Source organism: Taudactylus pleione, unplaced genomic scaffold (assembly GCF_031769625.1).
Source record: "Taudactylus pleione unplaced genomic scaffold, aTauple2 ptg000393l, whole genome shotgun sequence".
NCBI classification, from domain to species: Eukaryota; Metazoa; Chordata; class Amphibia; order Anura; family Myobatrachidae; genus Taudactylus; species Taudactylus pleione.
This window is the reverse complement of record NW_028284794.1, coordinates 2,315,482-2,333,579: the sequence shown is the minus strand read 5'-3', so window position 1 is coordinate 2,333,579 and position 18,098 is coordinate 2,315,482. Positions and strand designations below refer to the sequence as shown.

Here is an 18,098-nt window from a genome sequence, read left to right as displayed (position 1 = left end):
GGGTATTGTCATGATACGTCCAAACTGAAATTAAACACCAAAATTATTTGACACATTTCACTCTGTGCATTTTTGTTTCTAAATTTTGTGCTAGACCAAACTTAAAATATGCGAAACACACATTTTGCAAAACAGCAAAACGACATTTCACACAGTACATCAAAATGTGTTGAAATGTGTGCACAAAAAGCGAAAGGGAAACCTCAAAAAAGTTAAAATGATTATTAAGCATTTAAAAATGCGCTAATTAGTTCGCAAATACAAGTCACAAGAGTAAGTAGTAAAAATGCGCTAATTAGTTCGCAAATACAAGTCACAAGAGTAAGTAGTAAAAATGCGCTAATTAGTTCGCAAATACAAGTCACAAGAGTAAGTAGTAAAAATGCGCTAATTAGTTCGCAAATACAAGTCACAAGAGTAAGTAGTAAAAATGCGCTAATTAATTCGCAAATACAAGTCACAAGAGTAAGTAGTAAAAATGCGCTAATTAGTTCGCAAATACAAGTCACAAGAGTAAGTAGTAAAAATGCGCTAATTAGTTCGCAAATACAAGTCACAAGAGTAAGTAGTAAAAATGCGCTAATTAGTTCGCAAATACAAGTCACAAGAGTAAGTAGTAAAAATGCGCTAATTAGTTCGCAAATACAAGTCACAAGAGTAAGTAGTAAAAATGCGCTAATTAGTTCGCAAATACAAGTCACAAGAGTAAGTAGTAAAAATGCGCTAATTAGTTCGCAAATACAAGTCACAAGAGTAAGTAGTAAAAATGCGCTAATTAGTTCGCAAATACAAGTCACAAGAGTAAGTAGTAAAAATGCGCTAATTAGTTCGCAAATACAAGTCACAAGAGTAAGTAGTAAAAATGCGCTAATTAGTTCGCAAATACAAGTCACAAGAGTAAGTAGTAAAAATGCGCTAATTAGTTCGCAAATACAAGTCACAAGAGTAAGTAGTAAAAATGCGCTAATTAGTTCGCAAATACAAGTCACAAGAGTAAGTAGTAAAAATGTGCTAATTAGTTTGCAAATACAAGATAAAAAATGGACTTACCAAGAGCAAATATATAAGAGTCCAAATCAAAAGGTCTTTTGGTTCGAAAATAATCAAAAACTAAAATAGAAGAAATTATGGATCCAGAATTAAAAAAAAAGAAGAAACACAATGAAACAACAATTGATCAAAAGTTAGACTTCACAAAACTTACCAAATCAAGAAACGAGGTCCCAAAAATATAAACCAACAAAGAGAACGGAAAATAAAAACGCAAATCTAACCAACAAAAGAATCTCCAACCGCCAACTCCTTTATACGCAATCAATAAACTCCAGCCAAGGTAACCTCCAACAATCCAAAAACGCCACCTCGACTAGAGACACACCAAGCCATAAATAGTGTTTCGTTTCCCGCACAAATTAAGGAGGGATCATAGGGACGCACAATCAATGATGCGGCCGCAAAATAAGGACGCATGTATAAATACGTCACGAAAACACATTAAAATTCTGGTGTATTTCTTGTTTGGACCTCAGACATGGCGACAGACCAGGGAAACAATGCCCAAGAGTCAGGCGGTAAGTCTTTCATGCATTTTGTATCAATGATTAATTTGAAACATAAGATTGGGCAAGTTGTGATTTTGTGAATTCTGAAAATTTACACAAATAGGTGAGGAGGATGACATGGAAGAGGCTGCTGGGCCGAGTATTCCGGCCAAAGCGGCCAAAAAAAAAAGGCAGCCACATTTCACAAGAAAGGAGATGGAGGTTTTGATCCAGAAGTGTGTGGACATCCTGCCACAGGCAGACAGGAATATGAGTCTAAGCCAGAAGTGGAGAATGTGGGAAGAGCTAGCCGTTGCTGTCAATAGGGTGGGTGATTATGTCCGTCTAGCCCGGGATGTCAAACGGCGGTAAGTAAACCCTTACCCCCCTAAAAACAAACACCATTTTAAACCAAAGGATAATGGCTTCCATTTTTTCCCACAGATGGGGCGACTTCAAATATCGCCTAAAGCAAAAACTCGCGGACAGGGCTAGGCATGCAAGGGGGACAGGTGGGGGTCCCACCCCTGTGTCATTGGAGTTGACGGATTTAGAAGAGCTGGCACAGGGGTGTGTGCAGCCTGTGGAGGTGTTTGGCGTGTCCAACATGGATACGGACATGCCAGACTTTGCGGCTCCTCATGTTGTCCCAGGTAAATCTTTTGATGTCATCAACTCAGAAATGTTAGTGTGCCAATATGTAGATTTTAATGTGAGGCATTTCTCTTTTTTCCTAACAGAGACACAGGCGGATGAGTCTGCTCCAGAGGGGAGCCTTGGCCGCCGAATTTCTGCTGGCTCGGCAGGGGAGGAACCAGTACATCCGGCTGTGGACCCTGCAGAAGCCAGTCCAGGGCAATCCCCCTTGCAGGCAGTGTCCCTCCTCACAGAACTCAATTTCAATTCGGATTTCCATACGGAGATTCTGCAGAGGATGGACGCCAGTCTGCTACGGGTGGCTGAGGCCCTGGAGCAAAATGCTGCGGCCAACGTGACCATTGGTCAGGCCCTGGCGGAGAATACCAGGGCCAACATCCGCATCGCCATTGCCCTGGAGCAGCTTGTTCGCCAGCACATGGTGGAGCCGACCTCCCTTCCTGCCGAAACATCTGGATCCTCCACCTCTTGCACAACTTCAGCCAATCCTCCAATTGTACCTAGCCCTGTGCCTAGTCCAGAGGCCACAACATCTGCCTCTGGACAGGCCAGCCCGATGACATCCCGGACCCGGTCTGGCGCCCTCCCTCCCCCATCCAAAATGGGTGAAAAAACGGTGACAGCAATGGTGACTTTTCCCACAATCCTTCTGTGCTTGGCTCATATTCCTTTCTGGTCAAAACTTCCCTCTCCTTTCTTGTGAAATGTTTTTATTTTTTTGTTGTATGTTTATGTCAACAGTTATGTTGGGCCAATTTGTTGGATTTTAGAACATATCTTTGGCCAAAAAAGATGTCCCCAATATTTTTTTTTTTGTTTGTTTGTTTGAGCAATAAATTGAAAAAAAAAATCTGACATTGGATTGTGAAATTATTGTACAAATGGGTTACATTTAATCCTGGACCAATAGGAAAAAACTGGCCCAAAAAAAAAAAAAAAAATGGGCTCTTTAAGGAACGTTTAAAAATTCATATAACGAGGCAAATTCAAGAGGCACAAATAGAATGGTGCGAAAATTAAAACATGATGACATTATTGTTACAATAGGCCCTAACCACCAAATTGAGGGCAAAATAAACCCCCACAAATGTACGCAAATTGATTGTGTCATCCTGACATTAGCAGCTCTGAGTTCCACCTGCGTACGGTTTTGTGCTATCCCAAAAAACTGATTTCAAAACACATACCAAGCCGGTTCTCAATCCAACACTAATTGCTTTTCTGCCCTCCCGCGATTAATCGCAACAACATCGTGGAGTCCCGGGACGGAGGAGAAGGCCATCGCCAATGTGGTCGAGTAATCCAGACCCTAAGCTGTGCGAGCATTTTGAAGTGAAAGAGGATCATCCAGTGACGTATGAGTCGGTCCGAACACATTTTACGCTCGCATCTGCTAATGTATGTACGCCCCAAAAACGCCTCGCCACGCCTGCGTTTTTCCATCTCCACCTCCGTCAACACCCTAAAACGCCCTGTTCTGTCAATCACATTTGACATGTCACTTCCTGTACGCTATTTTAGGAACGAGTCAAAAAAAGCTTGCAATCTGCCGTACGCACATGCGCAGTGTTACACCGACGCATGCGCGGTTAGTCAACATCAGAACGCAACGAGCGTACTGCTGTTAACGAGCGGCTCTGAATGAGGGCCATAGACCCTATTTCCTATGAAAGCTTATCACCCTTTTTCGGTATCATAAGAGCTGCTCTCCTTTCAAATTACAGGGCAGTATGTATCAAGCATTGCATTTTAAATGCGATATATCCCACCAATGATCACATGATAGCGGCGTTTAGTAACACCGTATGCATGTAAAATTGCGATGAACAAAGCAGCTCTTCTGATAAGAATTGTGATTCGCTGGTTGAAATGGAGCATATTGCCTGATTCAGAGACGGGCGCTAATGCGATTTCAGCTGAGATTCAGTACACATCACAGCTGCAAAAATATGCTAATGGTTACAGAGCTTATCCGAGCATAAGGACGCCCACTGCTGCCTCCTCGTATGCGTATGGCGTCGCTTATGTGCGTAAATATCAGTAACATTGCTGCACATCCAGCAGCCATCTTTCCTTTGCGGCAGGTCTGACCTGCTTCAGCCTTATTAGATCTCCCGGCATATAGAGCTGCGTAAGAGATCACATGGGCTAATTAATGCACGCCCATGAAACGGTATTTAAACGGACATACACGCCAGCCCTTTTCTGACCACCCCCCGCCACCATCCCCAAACGCTGACAGCCTATCACTCAATTTGTTATAGATTCCTCTGTGCGTCCATAGTTCATAGTGCATGCGCCTTGGCAAACCGTCACTCGATCTGTGGCCCTGATTCAGAGACGGACGCTCTGAAAGAGCGCTCGCTCTGAATCTGGACATTTTTTTTTTTTGTGCGGTCTTCTGGCCGCTCGCATAGCTGTGGGTGACCACCCACAGCTATAGCGAGTGGCCAGGATGATAGTCGCGATGGTCAAGACCATCGCGACCATCGGGCTTGTGATGAGACCCTTGTGGTAGGGTCTTGTGGCCGCAAGCCCCAGAGAGCTTCTGGCTGTAATAGAGCAGGAAGCTCTCTCACTGACATAACTGGTGATGTCAGTGGGGCCGCCCACAAACTGCAGGCGTTCGCATGGGAACGCCTCCATTTGTGAAGCCACCCCCCGGCCACGCCTACAAAATGGGGCGAGCTGTCGATCAACATCGACAGCCACCCCTTTTGTAGTGAGCCACGGAGCGAGAGATTTTCTCTCACTCCGGGGCTTGCGACGCGCAGTGCGGCCACTGCACGTGCGCAGAGCACACCATCGACCCGCTCGCGAACACTCAAGCACTTGCGAGCGGGTCTGAATCAGGCTCTGTGTCCATAATCGCCATTGCGTCCAGCTGTGAATCAGACCCATAGATTGAGCAGAGCAGGTTGTGATACAGTTTACCAGATGCTCAGTGTATAGCTCTAGCATGCAGCACTGCAGTATGATGGAAAAGCGGTAATACCATGAATGTTCTAGGTCTCTGTTTGGAGCTAAGTGGGAGATGTCTGTCTGCACTCTTTAGCCCCCATTAATTAATGATCACTTTTGCAATGCGATCAGGACATGAAAGTACCGCCCATGATCGTATTGCAAGATGCGATCATAGCAGCTTGGTGTATCATCCGGGACATGCAGGGACACGGGCTCCTATAGGAGCCCATTCCTGCGATGTCTCCGGAGAGCTGTCGGCCAGTGCAGGGGCTGCCACGCATGCACAATCCTGCGGACTGCACATGCACAACCGCTATAGCCGGGGAGGGCTCCGGCGGATCCCTCTGCTGGTTAATAGTGTGCAGTGTAGCCCATAGGATACAGTGGCTAATGCCATCTTCAGATGGCATTAGCTGCAGGAGCCAATATCTGGAATGCATCACATTCCGGATATTGGTAAATTTGGCAGCATCGCATCCCCCATAGTAACCTATGGAGGATACAGCTGATAGCGGTAATTGAGGGATCACAGCAGGTATCGGAGATTCCTGCTGCGGTCCCTCCTTAATACATCTGGGAGATACTTAATATATGAGGTAAACCCCCGAACATTTTGATAAATGGGGCCCTGAGTATTTCACTACTAAGCGTTAGATTGGTGTACAAATCTGTTGCAGATTGTGCAATATAATAAAAATGACCACATCTCAATTATGGGGTATGGATTTTGCCACTATTCTATAAAAATAATATGAGAGGTTATTCTCAGTGTTATGTACTGTAAGTCACTTTTTACCTGTTCTGTTCATTCTGTTCCTATGTACTCTGTAACATGCTGCTTTCCCCTTGTGGTGCCATATAAATAAAGGATAAGAATAAGAATAATTATACTGTATATTAGTAAAAGGGGAACTATTATATTATAAAATATTATATAAAGTCATATGCTTACACTGAAAAAAATAGGGGTGACTTAAACAGAAAGTATAAATGTACTCAAGGTGAGTAAAAAGGAATATACAAAAGGATTTCATACCCGAGATATCCAAGATTCCCAATTGCCAAAGAGACATCCCTGGTGACTCAGTAAGAGTGTGTTGAGGTTGTAGGTGCTGTGTAATTGGGCACTTACTGTACTCCTTGTGCCACCAACTTCAATACAATGGATGACCTGCAGCTTGTTCTAAAATGTAGGTCGGGCAATGCCTTGATCAATAAAATATGTGAGGATTAAATAAATAAACAGAAGGGAAGTATTGGGAACTCCTTACTTAACTGGATCAGGAAGTTATACTCACAGACACAAGCACCTTGGGCTCCCTTTAATTATTATTTTTATCATTTATTTATATGGCGCCACAAGCATTCTGCAGCACCTTACACAGTACATAAACAAATCGGTGACCAGCGACTTACAGTACAATACAATGCAATACAGGATCAGGACATGGATAATATACAATGCTACATTAGCAACCATAACACCCAGATAAGCAACAGAGCATAAGCAACCAAGTGTTAGGTGCCCTAGTGTGGAGTAAGAAGTAGGTAAAAGTAAAGTAAGGAGAAGCACAAGAGGGCAGAGGGCCCCACTCATAAGAGCTTACACTATAAGGGGGAGGGGCAGATAAACTGGGTTGACACATATGGGGTAGACAGGGAGGAAGGAGCATGTAGCAGCAAGTTAGGATGAGAACTGGAAGGCTATGATGAAGTAGTGGGTCTTGAGAGCCCATTTGATGGATTGTAGAGAGGTGCAGAGTCTGATGGGGAGAGGGAGAGAGTTCCAAAGGTGGGGAGCAGCATGGGCAAAATCTTGGAGGCAGGAGTAGGAGGAAGTAATCAGTTGGCATGAGAGGTGTCATGCTTTTGTTGAATAAAGAGGGTGGATAGGGGAGTGAAGGGAGATTAGGTCAGATATGTAAATGGAAGTGGAATGGGTGAGGGCTTTGTAAGTGAGTGTGAGAACCGTGAATTGTGTTCTAAAAGGAAAGGGGAGCCTTGTAGGAAGAGGGAAGGCAGAAGTAGAGGATTTGGAAGGGAAGATGAGCTGAGCAGCAGCATTGAGGACAGACTGGAGAGGAGAGAAATGGGAGTTGGGGAGGCCAGATAGGAGGAGGTTACAGTAGTCCAATCTGGAGATGACCAGTGAGTGTATATGGTTTTAGTAGCATCCTGGATAAGAAAGGATCTGATCTTGGAAACATTTTTGAGATGGAAATGACAGGACTGCGAGAGGTTCTGGATATGTGGTTTGAAGGTGATGGAGTAGTCCAGGGTAACTCCAAGATGGTGCACTTTGGGGCTAAAGGAGATAGTTAGGCCATCAATTAATAAATAGTGGGAAGTGAGGTTATATGGGAGGGTGGGAAGATGATCAGCTCAGTTTTAGACATATTAAGTTTAAGAAATCGCTAGGACATCCAGGAGAAGATAGCAGAGACAGTTGGAGATACGTGTAAGGAGAGAGGGGGAGAAGTCAGGGGAGGAAAGGTAGATCTCAATATCATTAGCATAGAGATGATAATGGAGGTAAAAGGAGCTGATGAGTTCACCTAGAGGACGTATAGAGGGAGATTAGGAGAGGCCCAAGAACAGAACATTGGGGAACACCTACTGTAAGAGGCTATGGGGAGGGAGAGGACTCATGAGAGGAGAAGGAGAAGGATCGGTCAGAGAGGTAGGAGGACAGCTAGGAGAGGGCAGTATCATGTAGACCAAGGGAGTGAAGGATTTGCAGCAGAAGAGTGTGGTCCACAGTGTCGAAAGCAGCACAGACATCAAGGAGAATGAGCAGAGAGTAGTGGCCCTTGGATTTGGCAGCAAGGAGGTCATTGCTGACTTTCATGAGGTCAGTTTCAGTGGAGTGGAGAGAACAGAAGCTGACTGGAAATGGTCAAGGAGGGAATGGGAGGAAAGATAGATGGTAAGGCGGTTGTAAACAGTATGCTCAAGGAGTTTGGAGGCAAAAAGGAAGACTATTATCTCCTATGGGTTTGCTCACACCCAGTTGACAGCTGCCAGTATAACAAATCTGATACCAGTCTACTGCAAACACCTTTAGTCTGTTTTAGCACCCATGTGTGTCAGTCAGACTTGGACTATGAGTAGATACACAGATGGTCTGTCATGCATCGGAAACACCTGTCCTACAAGGAGATAGACACACACAGAGATCACTACACACCATGTTCAATCTAGCCTACTTGACCTTCTCCTACTGCACCTGCAAAATAAAACATGCAGCTCACCCAATCAGATTACTCTACTGCTCTGTAGCCACTCACCAAATCTAACTACTTAACAACAGTACACAAGACCTACAACACTAATTGCCAAAAATAGTACAACAATATTCTAACAGACTAGGTGTAATACACTATTGTAGATAAATATAATGATTATAGATGGTCTAACAAAAATTTTGTGGGCACAGCAACACAACCAATATAAACATTGTAGTCAGGTACATAAACTAAAGAATCTTGGAACTCACCAACAGTCTATGTAGGACCATAATTTAGAGGCCTTTACCTCTATGCTCTAGTGTCTAAAGGGTGCATTGCTAGTGCACATGGTACAACAGTTCACGGACCTACAGAGGTCAATCTTTATCTTATTTTAATTGTAGTTAATTAAGTCATGGAGATCCATTTGGAATATTGAAATACTGTGTACGAGACTGTGTGGATATAAAAACTGGTTGTGTGTCACTGATATATTAATATTTAAGTGAGTAATAAGAGGCAGGGCCGGCTACAGGGGTAGCCGCGCCCTGTGCCGGAATGTTATAAAGTACCCACTAGTCCCGCATGGGACCAAACATGGGGGCGTGGCCTAATTACCATAGGCCACATCCCCTAAGTGTCATTATTTGTAATTTCAGGATGGTAGCAAGCCCCGTACTTTGTCACTATCTGGGCTTCCCTCATCTCCCTCCCGCCACAGAATGGATGCCGCACGCATGCACACAGCATCCATTCATCTACCCTGGGGACCAGACCACCCATGGGTCACTTCGTCTCATGGGTGGAACAGCGGGACAGTGCTGTCCTGCTGAAATCTGGAAGTTGGGAGAGCTGTGCCCTCTATGGGGTTGCACCCCTGTTCGACCGCACTGGTCGAACACCCCAAGAGCTGGTCCTGATAAAAGGGGATTGTGTGAGATAATGCTTTACTATATACAGTGTATATATTTATCTGTATATTTACCCCTAGGCTAATTACCTCAAGAAAAGCAAAGTAACCTCAGTAGCTAGCTAATCTGGAGAGCAATGGATGAGACAAGATTGCTAGTATTTGATAGATTCCCTATAAAAACCACTCACAATATTGAGTTTGTTATACTTACAGGAAGCATTGCCTGATGTCACTCATGCCTCGAACAAATAAGATCCCAGAAGACAGAACATTAAGAATTGTTACTGTGCTTCCATTACTGACATTTGTAACATATTTTGGAAAGTTAGATTGGATTTTAAAATCTTTTCTACATTTTCTGATTTGTTTTAATGGCCCCTGTAATGGATTTCATACTACATTATTAATACTAATATTACGCTCCATCTGTCCTTGTGTCTTTTGAAATATACAAGTGACAATCAAACATGAAAAAGGGGCTTTAATGACGGTAGAGCCAGACATGTACAGTATACAGGAATCACATCACTTCCTCTGCCCATCTCAGTTATATTATATAATATGTCTCTGTGCTTTGTGCCTCAGGTGAGAAAGACGTGATTCTGGAGCAGCCATCTTTTATCCCTGCACTCGCTGGAGACACTGTGACTGTTCTCTCTAAAATAAGAACTAAGAACAATAGTAACATTAATGTGACTGCCTGTCATGTGTGGTGGGACGCAACGCAAGCTGGATGTGGCACAAAAACCCATGAAATGAACTGCACCAAGAGCACCAATATTTTATTCTCAATCAGCCAAGTAAATGAGTCACACCAAGGCTGGTACTGCCTGTCCATTCATCTCTCTACTGGTGAAGGAGCATGTTCTGTACATGGAACACAACTTCTCATTCTACGTAAGTCTCTGTTACTAATAGGCGCTATAAACCCATCCCCCCTCTACAGGGGACGCAGATGTCTCTACATCAGACAAATCTATAGAAAAGATGTAAACATTTTTCCCTACACCTTATTACCCTACAGAGAGTGTAATGGCTAGACTTATTTATGTGTGTGGTAAAGGGAAATTCTATTTTATATCTTTTAACAAGGTGCAATCATCTGCTAGGGTAACATTGAGCAGAAAGTGGTCAGTATAGGACCAGTTTTAGGCTGGGTACACATGTAAAGATTTTCTGTCCAACCAGCCAACTAGTTGATTGGTTGGAATAAAAATCTGGTAACGTATGGGAGTAAATGATGATCAGCAATTTGCTTCTAAATGCCAGAAAACAGATGAAAATGGTCGCCAGACAAGTTTGTTAAATGTTTGATCTAAACAATTTGTTCAAACAACAGTTTTTGGCCATTTTCCGGCATTTGGGAGCAAATTGCTGATTGTCATTTGCTTTCATACCTTACCAGATTTTCATTCCAACCAATCAACTAGTTGGATGATTGGACAGAAAATCTTTACGTGTGTACCCAGCTTTAGTTTAAGACAATTGTAATTCTGAGTATAATATATGTAGTAAAGACTAGTTTGAAATGGTGCAACTTATAGTTATTGCTACAGTATAAAAAATAAATACTGTGCTAAAAAATGCCAATTTAGTCAATAAAGATCTGAGTTAGTAAGATCAACCTATCAATGAGGTAATAAATTGAATAGTATAGTACATTTCCAAAGTACTAAGGAATAAATAATCAAATTTATTTAACTAAGTACAAAACTTTACAAATAAGATACAGTACAGCATCTCATTTTATACCATGTAACAATTCAATCATTTATTTATTAACAGTTTCTTATATAACACAGCATATTCCATTGAGCTACAATCGGAAACATTTGTAGAACAACACAGGGTAATAACAGACAGACATAGAGGTAAGAGGGCATTGATACACAAGGATAGGTGCTATATATTGCAATTTGGTCCAGCCAGAATGCAGAGTTTCTTGGTGGGCTGCATGATCCAGTCACAGAGGAATGTTGGCCAAACGTCAGGAGTATGTGAAAGAAAGACAATGTGTAGGGTTATATGTTTACTGTGAGAGGGGATGTAATAAGACATGGAAGCTATGAAGGTTATGTGGTCGGTTCTGGAATCTGATAAGCTTGTCTGAAGAGGTGAGTTTTTAGGTAACGCTTGAAGGATTGAAGACTAGAGGTAAGTCTTGTTGTGCGTGGTAAGGCATTCCATAGAGTGGGTACAACCCGAACAAAGTCCTGTAACCACAAATGGGAGCAAATAATGCGTGGGGATGAGCGGAGAGGTCAGGTTGGGAGATATTTTGAGATGAGTGAAGAGATGTATGTTGGTGTAATTTGGTTAATGGCCTTATGTGTAAGTAACAGTATTTTGTATTGAATACGGTAGAAAACCAGCAACCAATGGAGGGACTGACAGAGCGGGGCAGCAGACGAACATTTGGCAAGGAAGATAAGCCTCGCAGCTGCATTCATAATGGATTGTAATGGCAACAGCCTGTTTTTGGGAAGACCAGTAAGGAGAGATTTTGTAGTGTCTTGTGTGAGATATGGTCGAATTTTGGATATGTTTTTTAGATGTATGTAACATGATTTTGAGACAGATTGAATGTGGGGAACAAAGGACAGTTCAGAGTCAAGGATGACACCAAGGCATTGAGCATGTGGGGCGGGGTGGATTGTTGAGTTATCAACAGTGATAAAGATATCAGGTTGGTAACTGTTATTGACCGGTGAAAATATAATTCATTCTGTTTTAGAAAAATTAAATTTCAGGTGGCGAGATGACATCCAAGATGAAATGATAGAAATACATCCAGTGACATGGACCAATACAGATGGTGATAAATCTGGAGAGGATAGGTAGATTTGAATATCATTCACATGCAGATGGTACTGAAATCCAAAAGAGCAGATTAGTTTGCCAACAGAGGTGGTATAGATTGAGAATAGCAAAGTACCTAAAACAGAGCCTTGCGGTACTCCAACTGATAAAGGTAGGGAAGAGGAGACAGAGTCCACAAAATGAACAGAAAAAGAGTGATCAGATAGGTAGGAAGAGAACCAAGAAAGAGCTGTGTCCTTAAGACCTAGGGATTGTAATGTTTGTACAAGAAGAGTGGTCAACAGTGTCAAAAGCAGCAGAGAGATCTAAAAGAATTAGGAGTGAGTAATGGCCTTTAGCCTTGGCAGTGACCAGATCATTTACTACCTTAGTCAGTGCGGTCTCTGTGGAGTGCTGGGAATGAAAGTCAGACTGAAGTGGGTCCAATAAGTTGTGGGTGTTAAGAAAGTGTGTGAGGCAAGTGTAGACAAGTCTCTCCAGTAGCTTGATATAGTAGCTATAAATCACCATAATCCACAATTGCACATGTAGAATAAATAGCTATGCATATCTTAATGCACACTGAATTTATATATATATATATATATATATATATACATAAAAAATATGTATAAAAATATATAATATAAAATAAATAATACAAATAAATTTATTATTTAAAAGTTCATATCCTGTGTCCAGTTGATAACTCAATTATAAAAATTATAGTTCTAATCCAGTACAGGTTGAGTCTCCCATATCCAAATATTCCGAAATACGGAATATTCCGAAATACGGAATATTTTCAGCATGACTGAGATAGTGAAACGTTTGCTTTTTGTTGGTTCAATGTACACAAACTTTGTTTAAGGCACAAAATTATTAAAAATAAAGTATAAAATGACCTATAGGCTTTGTGTATAATGTGTATATGAAACATAAATTAATTTCATGTATGTACACAAACTTTGTATCAACCACAAAATTATTGAATATATTGTATAAAATTACCTGCAGGCTGTGTGTATAAAGTGTATATGAATCATAAATGCATTCTGTGTTAAGATTTGGGCCCTATTTCTAAGACATTTCAATATGTTATACAAATATTCCAAAATACGGAATATTCCATTATCCAAAATACCCCTGGTCCCAAGCATTTTGGATATGGGAGACTCAACCTGTATTTGAAAAAGACTGTTCATGAGCACAAATCAGGCCGGTATACTGGTCAAGATTTCCAATGTAAAAATTATATTAAGATTACCTGCTCTCCAAAATATGGCCAATAACTGTAGGATCCAGACTGTTATGGGATTACAGGTAAACAGTGGGAATGGTGCTATATGTATAAAATATATAATAAAAAATAAATAATAAAAATAAAATTATTGTTTTAAAGTCCATATGCTGTGTCCAGTTGATAACTGTCAATTATAAAAATTATGCTTTTACAAGACAAAAAAGGAGCGCTATCTCTACAGGTCTGAGTGTACTAGTTTATAAATAATCCAACAAGGAAAAAAATATCACAGAATATCAGGAATATAAAGTCTTGCAAATGATTAAATAAATGAAAAAATCTTTATAGACATAAAAATATTGCAATTACAGATACCCAATGGGAATTTTTTTTTCACATAGACAACAATAACATTAAATCAGTAACATGAACATGAAACAAGAAAATTAAAAAATAAAGGATAAAAAGCTACAATGGAATGTGACCAATTAACAATTGCTGGATGCAATAATCCTAAAGAAGATCCGTAGACCCTGATCTGAAAGCTGCCGTGAGTATTGACTAAGATGTAAATTCTCCAATAATGTGCAACCCGGACAGTCAAGTGTTGTGAAAACCCCTGCATCGGAGATTGAAGGTACCGCACTGACTCCTTAGCGGCACATGACTGATCCCTCCAGCGTGTCCCCACACCGGAGATTGAAGGTACTATATTTACCTCATCAGCGGCACACGACTGATCCTCTCAGTGTGTCCCGTCTCCTGGTTCACATCGCTATTCATGTACCTCACAATAGATCCCAGCATTGGGACTTTTCTACTGTTTTAACCCACCTTGGTTTCTCAAAAGGAGACTATGGCCCTCATTCAGAGCCGTACGCTCTGAGCAGAGCGCACGCTCTGAATGAGGGCCGCTCTCCATGAAAATGGAGCGTCCTCCTGGACGCTCGTATAGCTGTGGGTCACCACCCACAGGCTATACGAGCGTGCAGTTTGATGGCCGCGATGGTCTTGACCATCGCGACCATCGAAACTGCGAGCCGGAGCCTGCGGTTGAGGTTTTCAACCGCAAGCTCCGGAGTGATTTTGGCTCTATCAGAGCCAAAATCACTCCCACTGACATCACTAGTGATGTCAGTGGGCCGGCTTCTGACGGGAGGCATTCCCGTGGGAACGCCCCGTCAGGGAGGCACGCCCCCGGCACGCCTACCAAAGGGGGCGTGCTGTCAATCAACATCGACAGCACGCCCCCTTTGATCAGACACAACGAGCGAAGGACTTTCCTTCGCTCGTCGAGTCTGGCGCATGCGCACGACGGAGCTCCCTCCGTCGTGCGCATGCTCAGTCCAGAACATCGACCCACTTGCGAGCGGACAGCCGCTCGCGAGTGGGTCTGAATCAGGCCCAATATCATCGGTGCTTACTTGTAAAGGAGCAGTGCTTATTCTGGGAATCCATTTAATATCACTGTGCATAGGGATTGAGATGAATTCTTATTTTTGGCTGTTCACATGGATGCAATATGAACCCACTCAGCTGCAGATATCTATAGACTACACACTAACAGTAGACTTGATTTTGTTCATCTTACCTTACAGGACATTTTTTGATACAAATTGGCAACAGTGTTGCACATTATTGGAGAATTGACATCTTAGTCATTACTCACGACAGCTTTCGGATCAGGGTCTACGGATCATCTTTAGGATTATTGCATCCAGCGATTGTTAATTTGTCACATTCCATTGTAGCTTTTTATCCTTTATTTTTTAATTTTCATGTTTCATGTTCTTGTTACTAATTTAATGTTATTGTTGTCTGTGTGAAATTTTTTTCCCATTGGGTATCTGTAATTGCAATATTTTTATGTCTATTAAGATTTTGTCATTTATTTAATCATTTGCGAGACTTTATATTCCTGATATTCTGTGATATTTTTTCCTTGTTGGTTTATTTATAAACTAGTACACTCAGACCTCTAGAGATAGCGCTCCTTTTTTGTCTTGTATTGGTTTTATCAAGAGGGTCAGCACCTCTATTGGTAGCAGCAATCACTTGAGGCCTTGATTGCTCTTCTGTAGTGTCTCCCTCCTACCATTGTGTTCCCAACATAACTATTTAATCAACCGTTTAGTTGTACAGCGCCCCGATCTTTGTTTTTTCTAAATTATGGTATTAATACAGTATTTGAAAAAGACTGTTCATGGGCACAAATCAGGCCAGTATACTGGTAAGATTTGCAATGTAAAAATTATATTTAGATTACCAGCGCTCCAAAATACAGTATGACCCATTTATTTTGGATAGCAGGTAATCCAAATATAATTTTTACATTGGAAGTCTTGACCGGTATACCGGCATATTTTGTACTCATGAAGAGTCTTTCAAACACGGTATTAAAACCATAATTTTTATAACACATTTTTTTACCCGCTGACCATGCTGGGATATAGAGATAAAAGGAAATTATTAATCAACTCCGTTTTTGATGTAAGGAACAACATAGATACAGACGCTACCATCTTGATGGATGAAGACCTTATGGGTGTCATGTCTAAATTAGAGAAAGTGCTTATACGTGAGAGTAAAGCATGGTGGGAAATAGCCACACTTGAAAGTTATTTAGATGACCAAATTGTACCAAAAGGATTACAAATCAAAAATATATGTACATTCAATACACTTAATGAGGAGTTTGAAAAAGAGTGGAACATAATCTTAAACATTTTTTTCAAATTCTCTGATGAATTTAATCATCAAAGAAAGGATGTAGAACCTTATAGGTATGGAGAATGAAATTTTAGAACTAACCACACTAATCAATCCTTTTCGAGATTCAAGGGAATATAAAGAATTAGAATTAATTAATGAGAATGAGAACACGTAGGTCCCCAAGTAGAAGGAGGTCTTTTTTAACAAATAAATATGATTTAGCTCCCAAGAAACAAATACACTTTAGAGATGCGAGGAAAATGAATACCAATAATTCTACTTATCGGGAAAGAAATGAGCCTCCTGATATGCACCACAGACATTATGTCAGGGAAGATGGGGGACATTACAACCATACATTGGAAAGAAAAAGAACATACAATAGGGACAGAACAAAGAGAAGTGACTATTCCTTGAAACCTATTAGATACGAAGTACTAGGGAATGAGGATTTTTTAGAGGAAAACTGGAAAAAGAACAGAAACAGATATATATTAATAGTAAGAAAAAGAAAAGGACCCATAGGGGCAAAAGGGAAAAGGGTTTAAGAAAACAAAAATTTTAACCAAACAGTGAGATCATATGTAAAGAGAACACTACCAAAACATTCAACCTTAGTACTTATCAATTGAGCAAAGAAGAAAATAATATTTTAAGCAAGGGATTAAAATTTGCCCCAGTGAATAAGCTCAATAAATTTGAAGCATATATTGATATACAAAACTTTGTACATAAACTTTCCTTAAAGAAATATTTTATAAGTCATAAAGAAAGACTTTCTAGAAAAAGAAAGGATTTCTTTTAGACCAAAGTCCACATTTAATCCAACTTTCAGTAGAGGGTGTTTTCTTGAGAGTTTCAATTGAATAGTCTGCAAAGAAATGGAACAAATAGACTTGAAAAATAATAAACCATACTTTAACATATCTAAAAAGGAAAAAGAGGCATTAACGAAGTTAGAAAAGAACAGAGATATCACAATAAAACCTGCAGACAAGGGTGGAAGTATAGTAGTGGACACCGATAAATATAATAATGAAATCTTGTGTCAACTGGGGCACAGATCTACATCTAATCTATTGAAGGGCAATCCGAGTGATAGAATCAAAAAAGTCTATCATACTTGATACATAAATATGAGGGTAATGGCATGATCACTGAACATGAGAGGAAATATTTAATCAAAGAACAAACCAGTCTACCCGTTATGTATATTTTACCAAAAATTCATAAGGATCCAAACAACCCCCCAGGTCGACCCATAATTGCCAGTACAGATTCGGTATCTTCAAACTTATCCCATTTCATGGATCACTTCCTACAACCGGAAGTGGTAAAATTAAAGTCCTATGTTAAGGACAGTATAGATGTCATCAAAACATTAAAGAACACTGAGATAAAGGATGACTACTTCTTAATCACTGCTGATGTGTGTTCTTTATACACAATAATTGAACATAAACTCGGTATTGATGCCATAGAACACACATTTAATAAATATGAGGGAAAGTATGACATTATGAAATTAGAATTTTTAAAATATGCTATTAACTTTCTTCTACACAACAACTTCTTCTGGTTCCAGGGTCAATTTTATATTGAAAGTAAGGGTACCGCAATGGGGAGTAAATTTGCCACATCCTATGCAAACCTTTTTATGGGATGGAGGGAGGATCTATGTATATGGAATTATAACCCTTTTAATCAGTTTTTACCCCTGTGGATACGATTTATTGATAATATTTTTTTTATATGGAGTGTACTGGAGGAGACCTTAAAATAATTTAGTGAAAGTCTTAATACTAATGCTTTTAATATTTCATTAACCTTTTTGATAAACAAACAGGAAATCACCTTCTTAGATCTCACTATTTATAAAATTCAAGACAAATTAGCCACTAAAAATTATATAAAACCTACAGATAGCAATGCATACATTAGCAATAAGAGCCATCATCACCGAACATGGTTGAAAAATATCCCTAAGATCTAAAAAAAAAATTTATAGGCTATGATGCTGTGGGCATTGAAACCACTATAGA

The 18,098-nt window shown here is 40.6% G+C and overlaps 1 protein-coding gene across 1 annotated transcript in view; it reads left to right on the top strand.

Moving 5' to 3' along the window:
* The window catches only part of LOC148506847 (uncharacterized), a 119,549-nt gene that overhangs the window by 43,727 nt on the left and 57,724 nt on the right, over window positions 1–18,098 (top strand). The window contains exon 3 of the mRNA XM_088446091.1: window positions 9,888–10,199. Coding sequence (XP_088302217.1) covers window positions 9,888–10,199 — 312 coding nt within the window. The remainder of the gene's footprint in view (window positions 1–9,887; window positions 10,200–18,098) is intronic.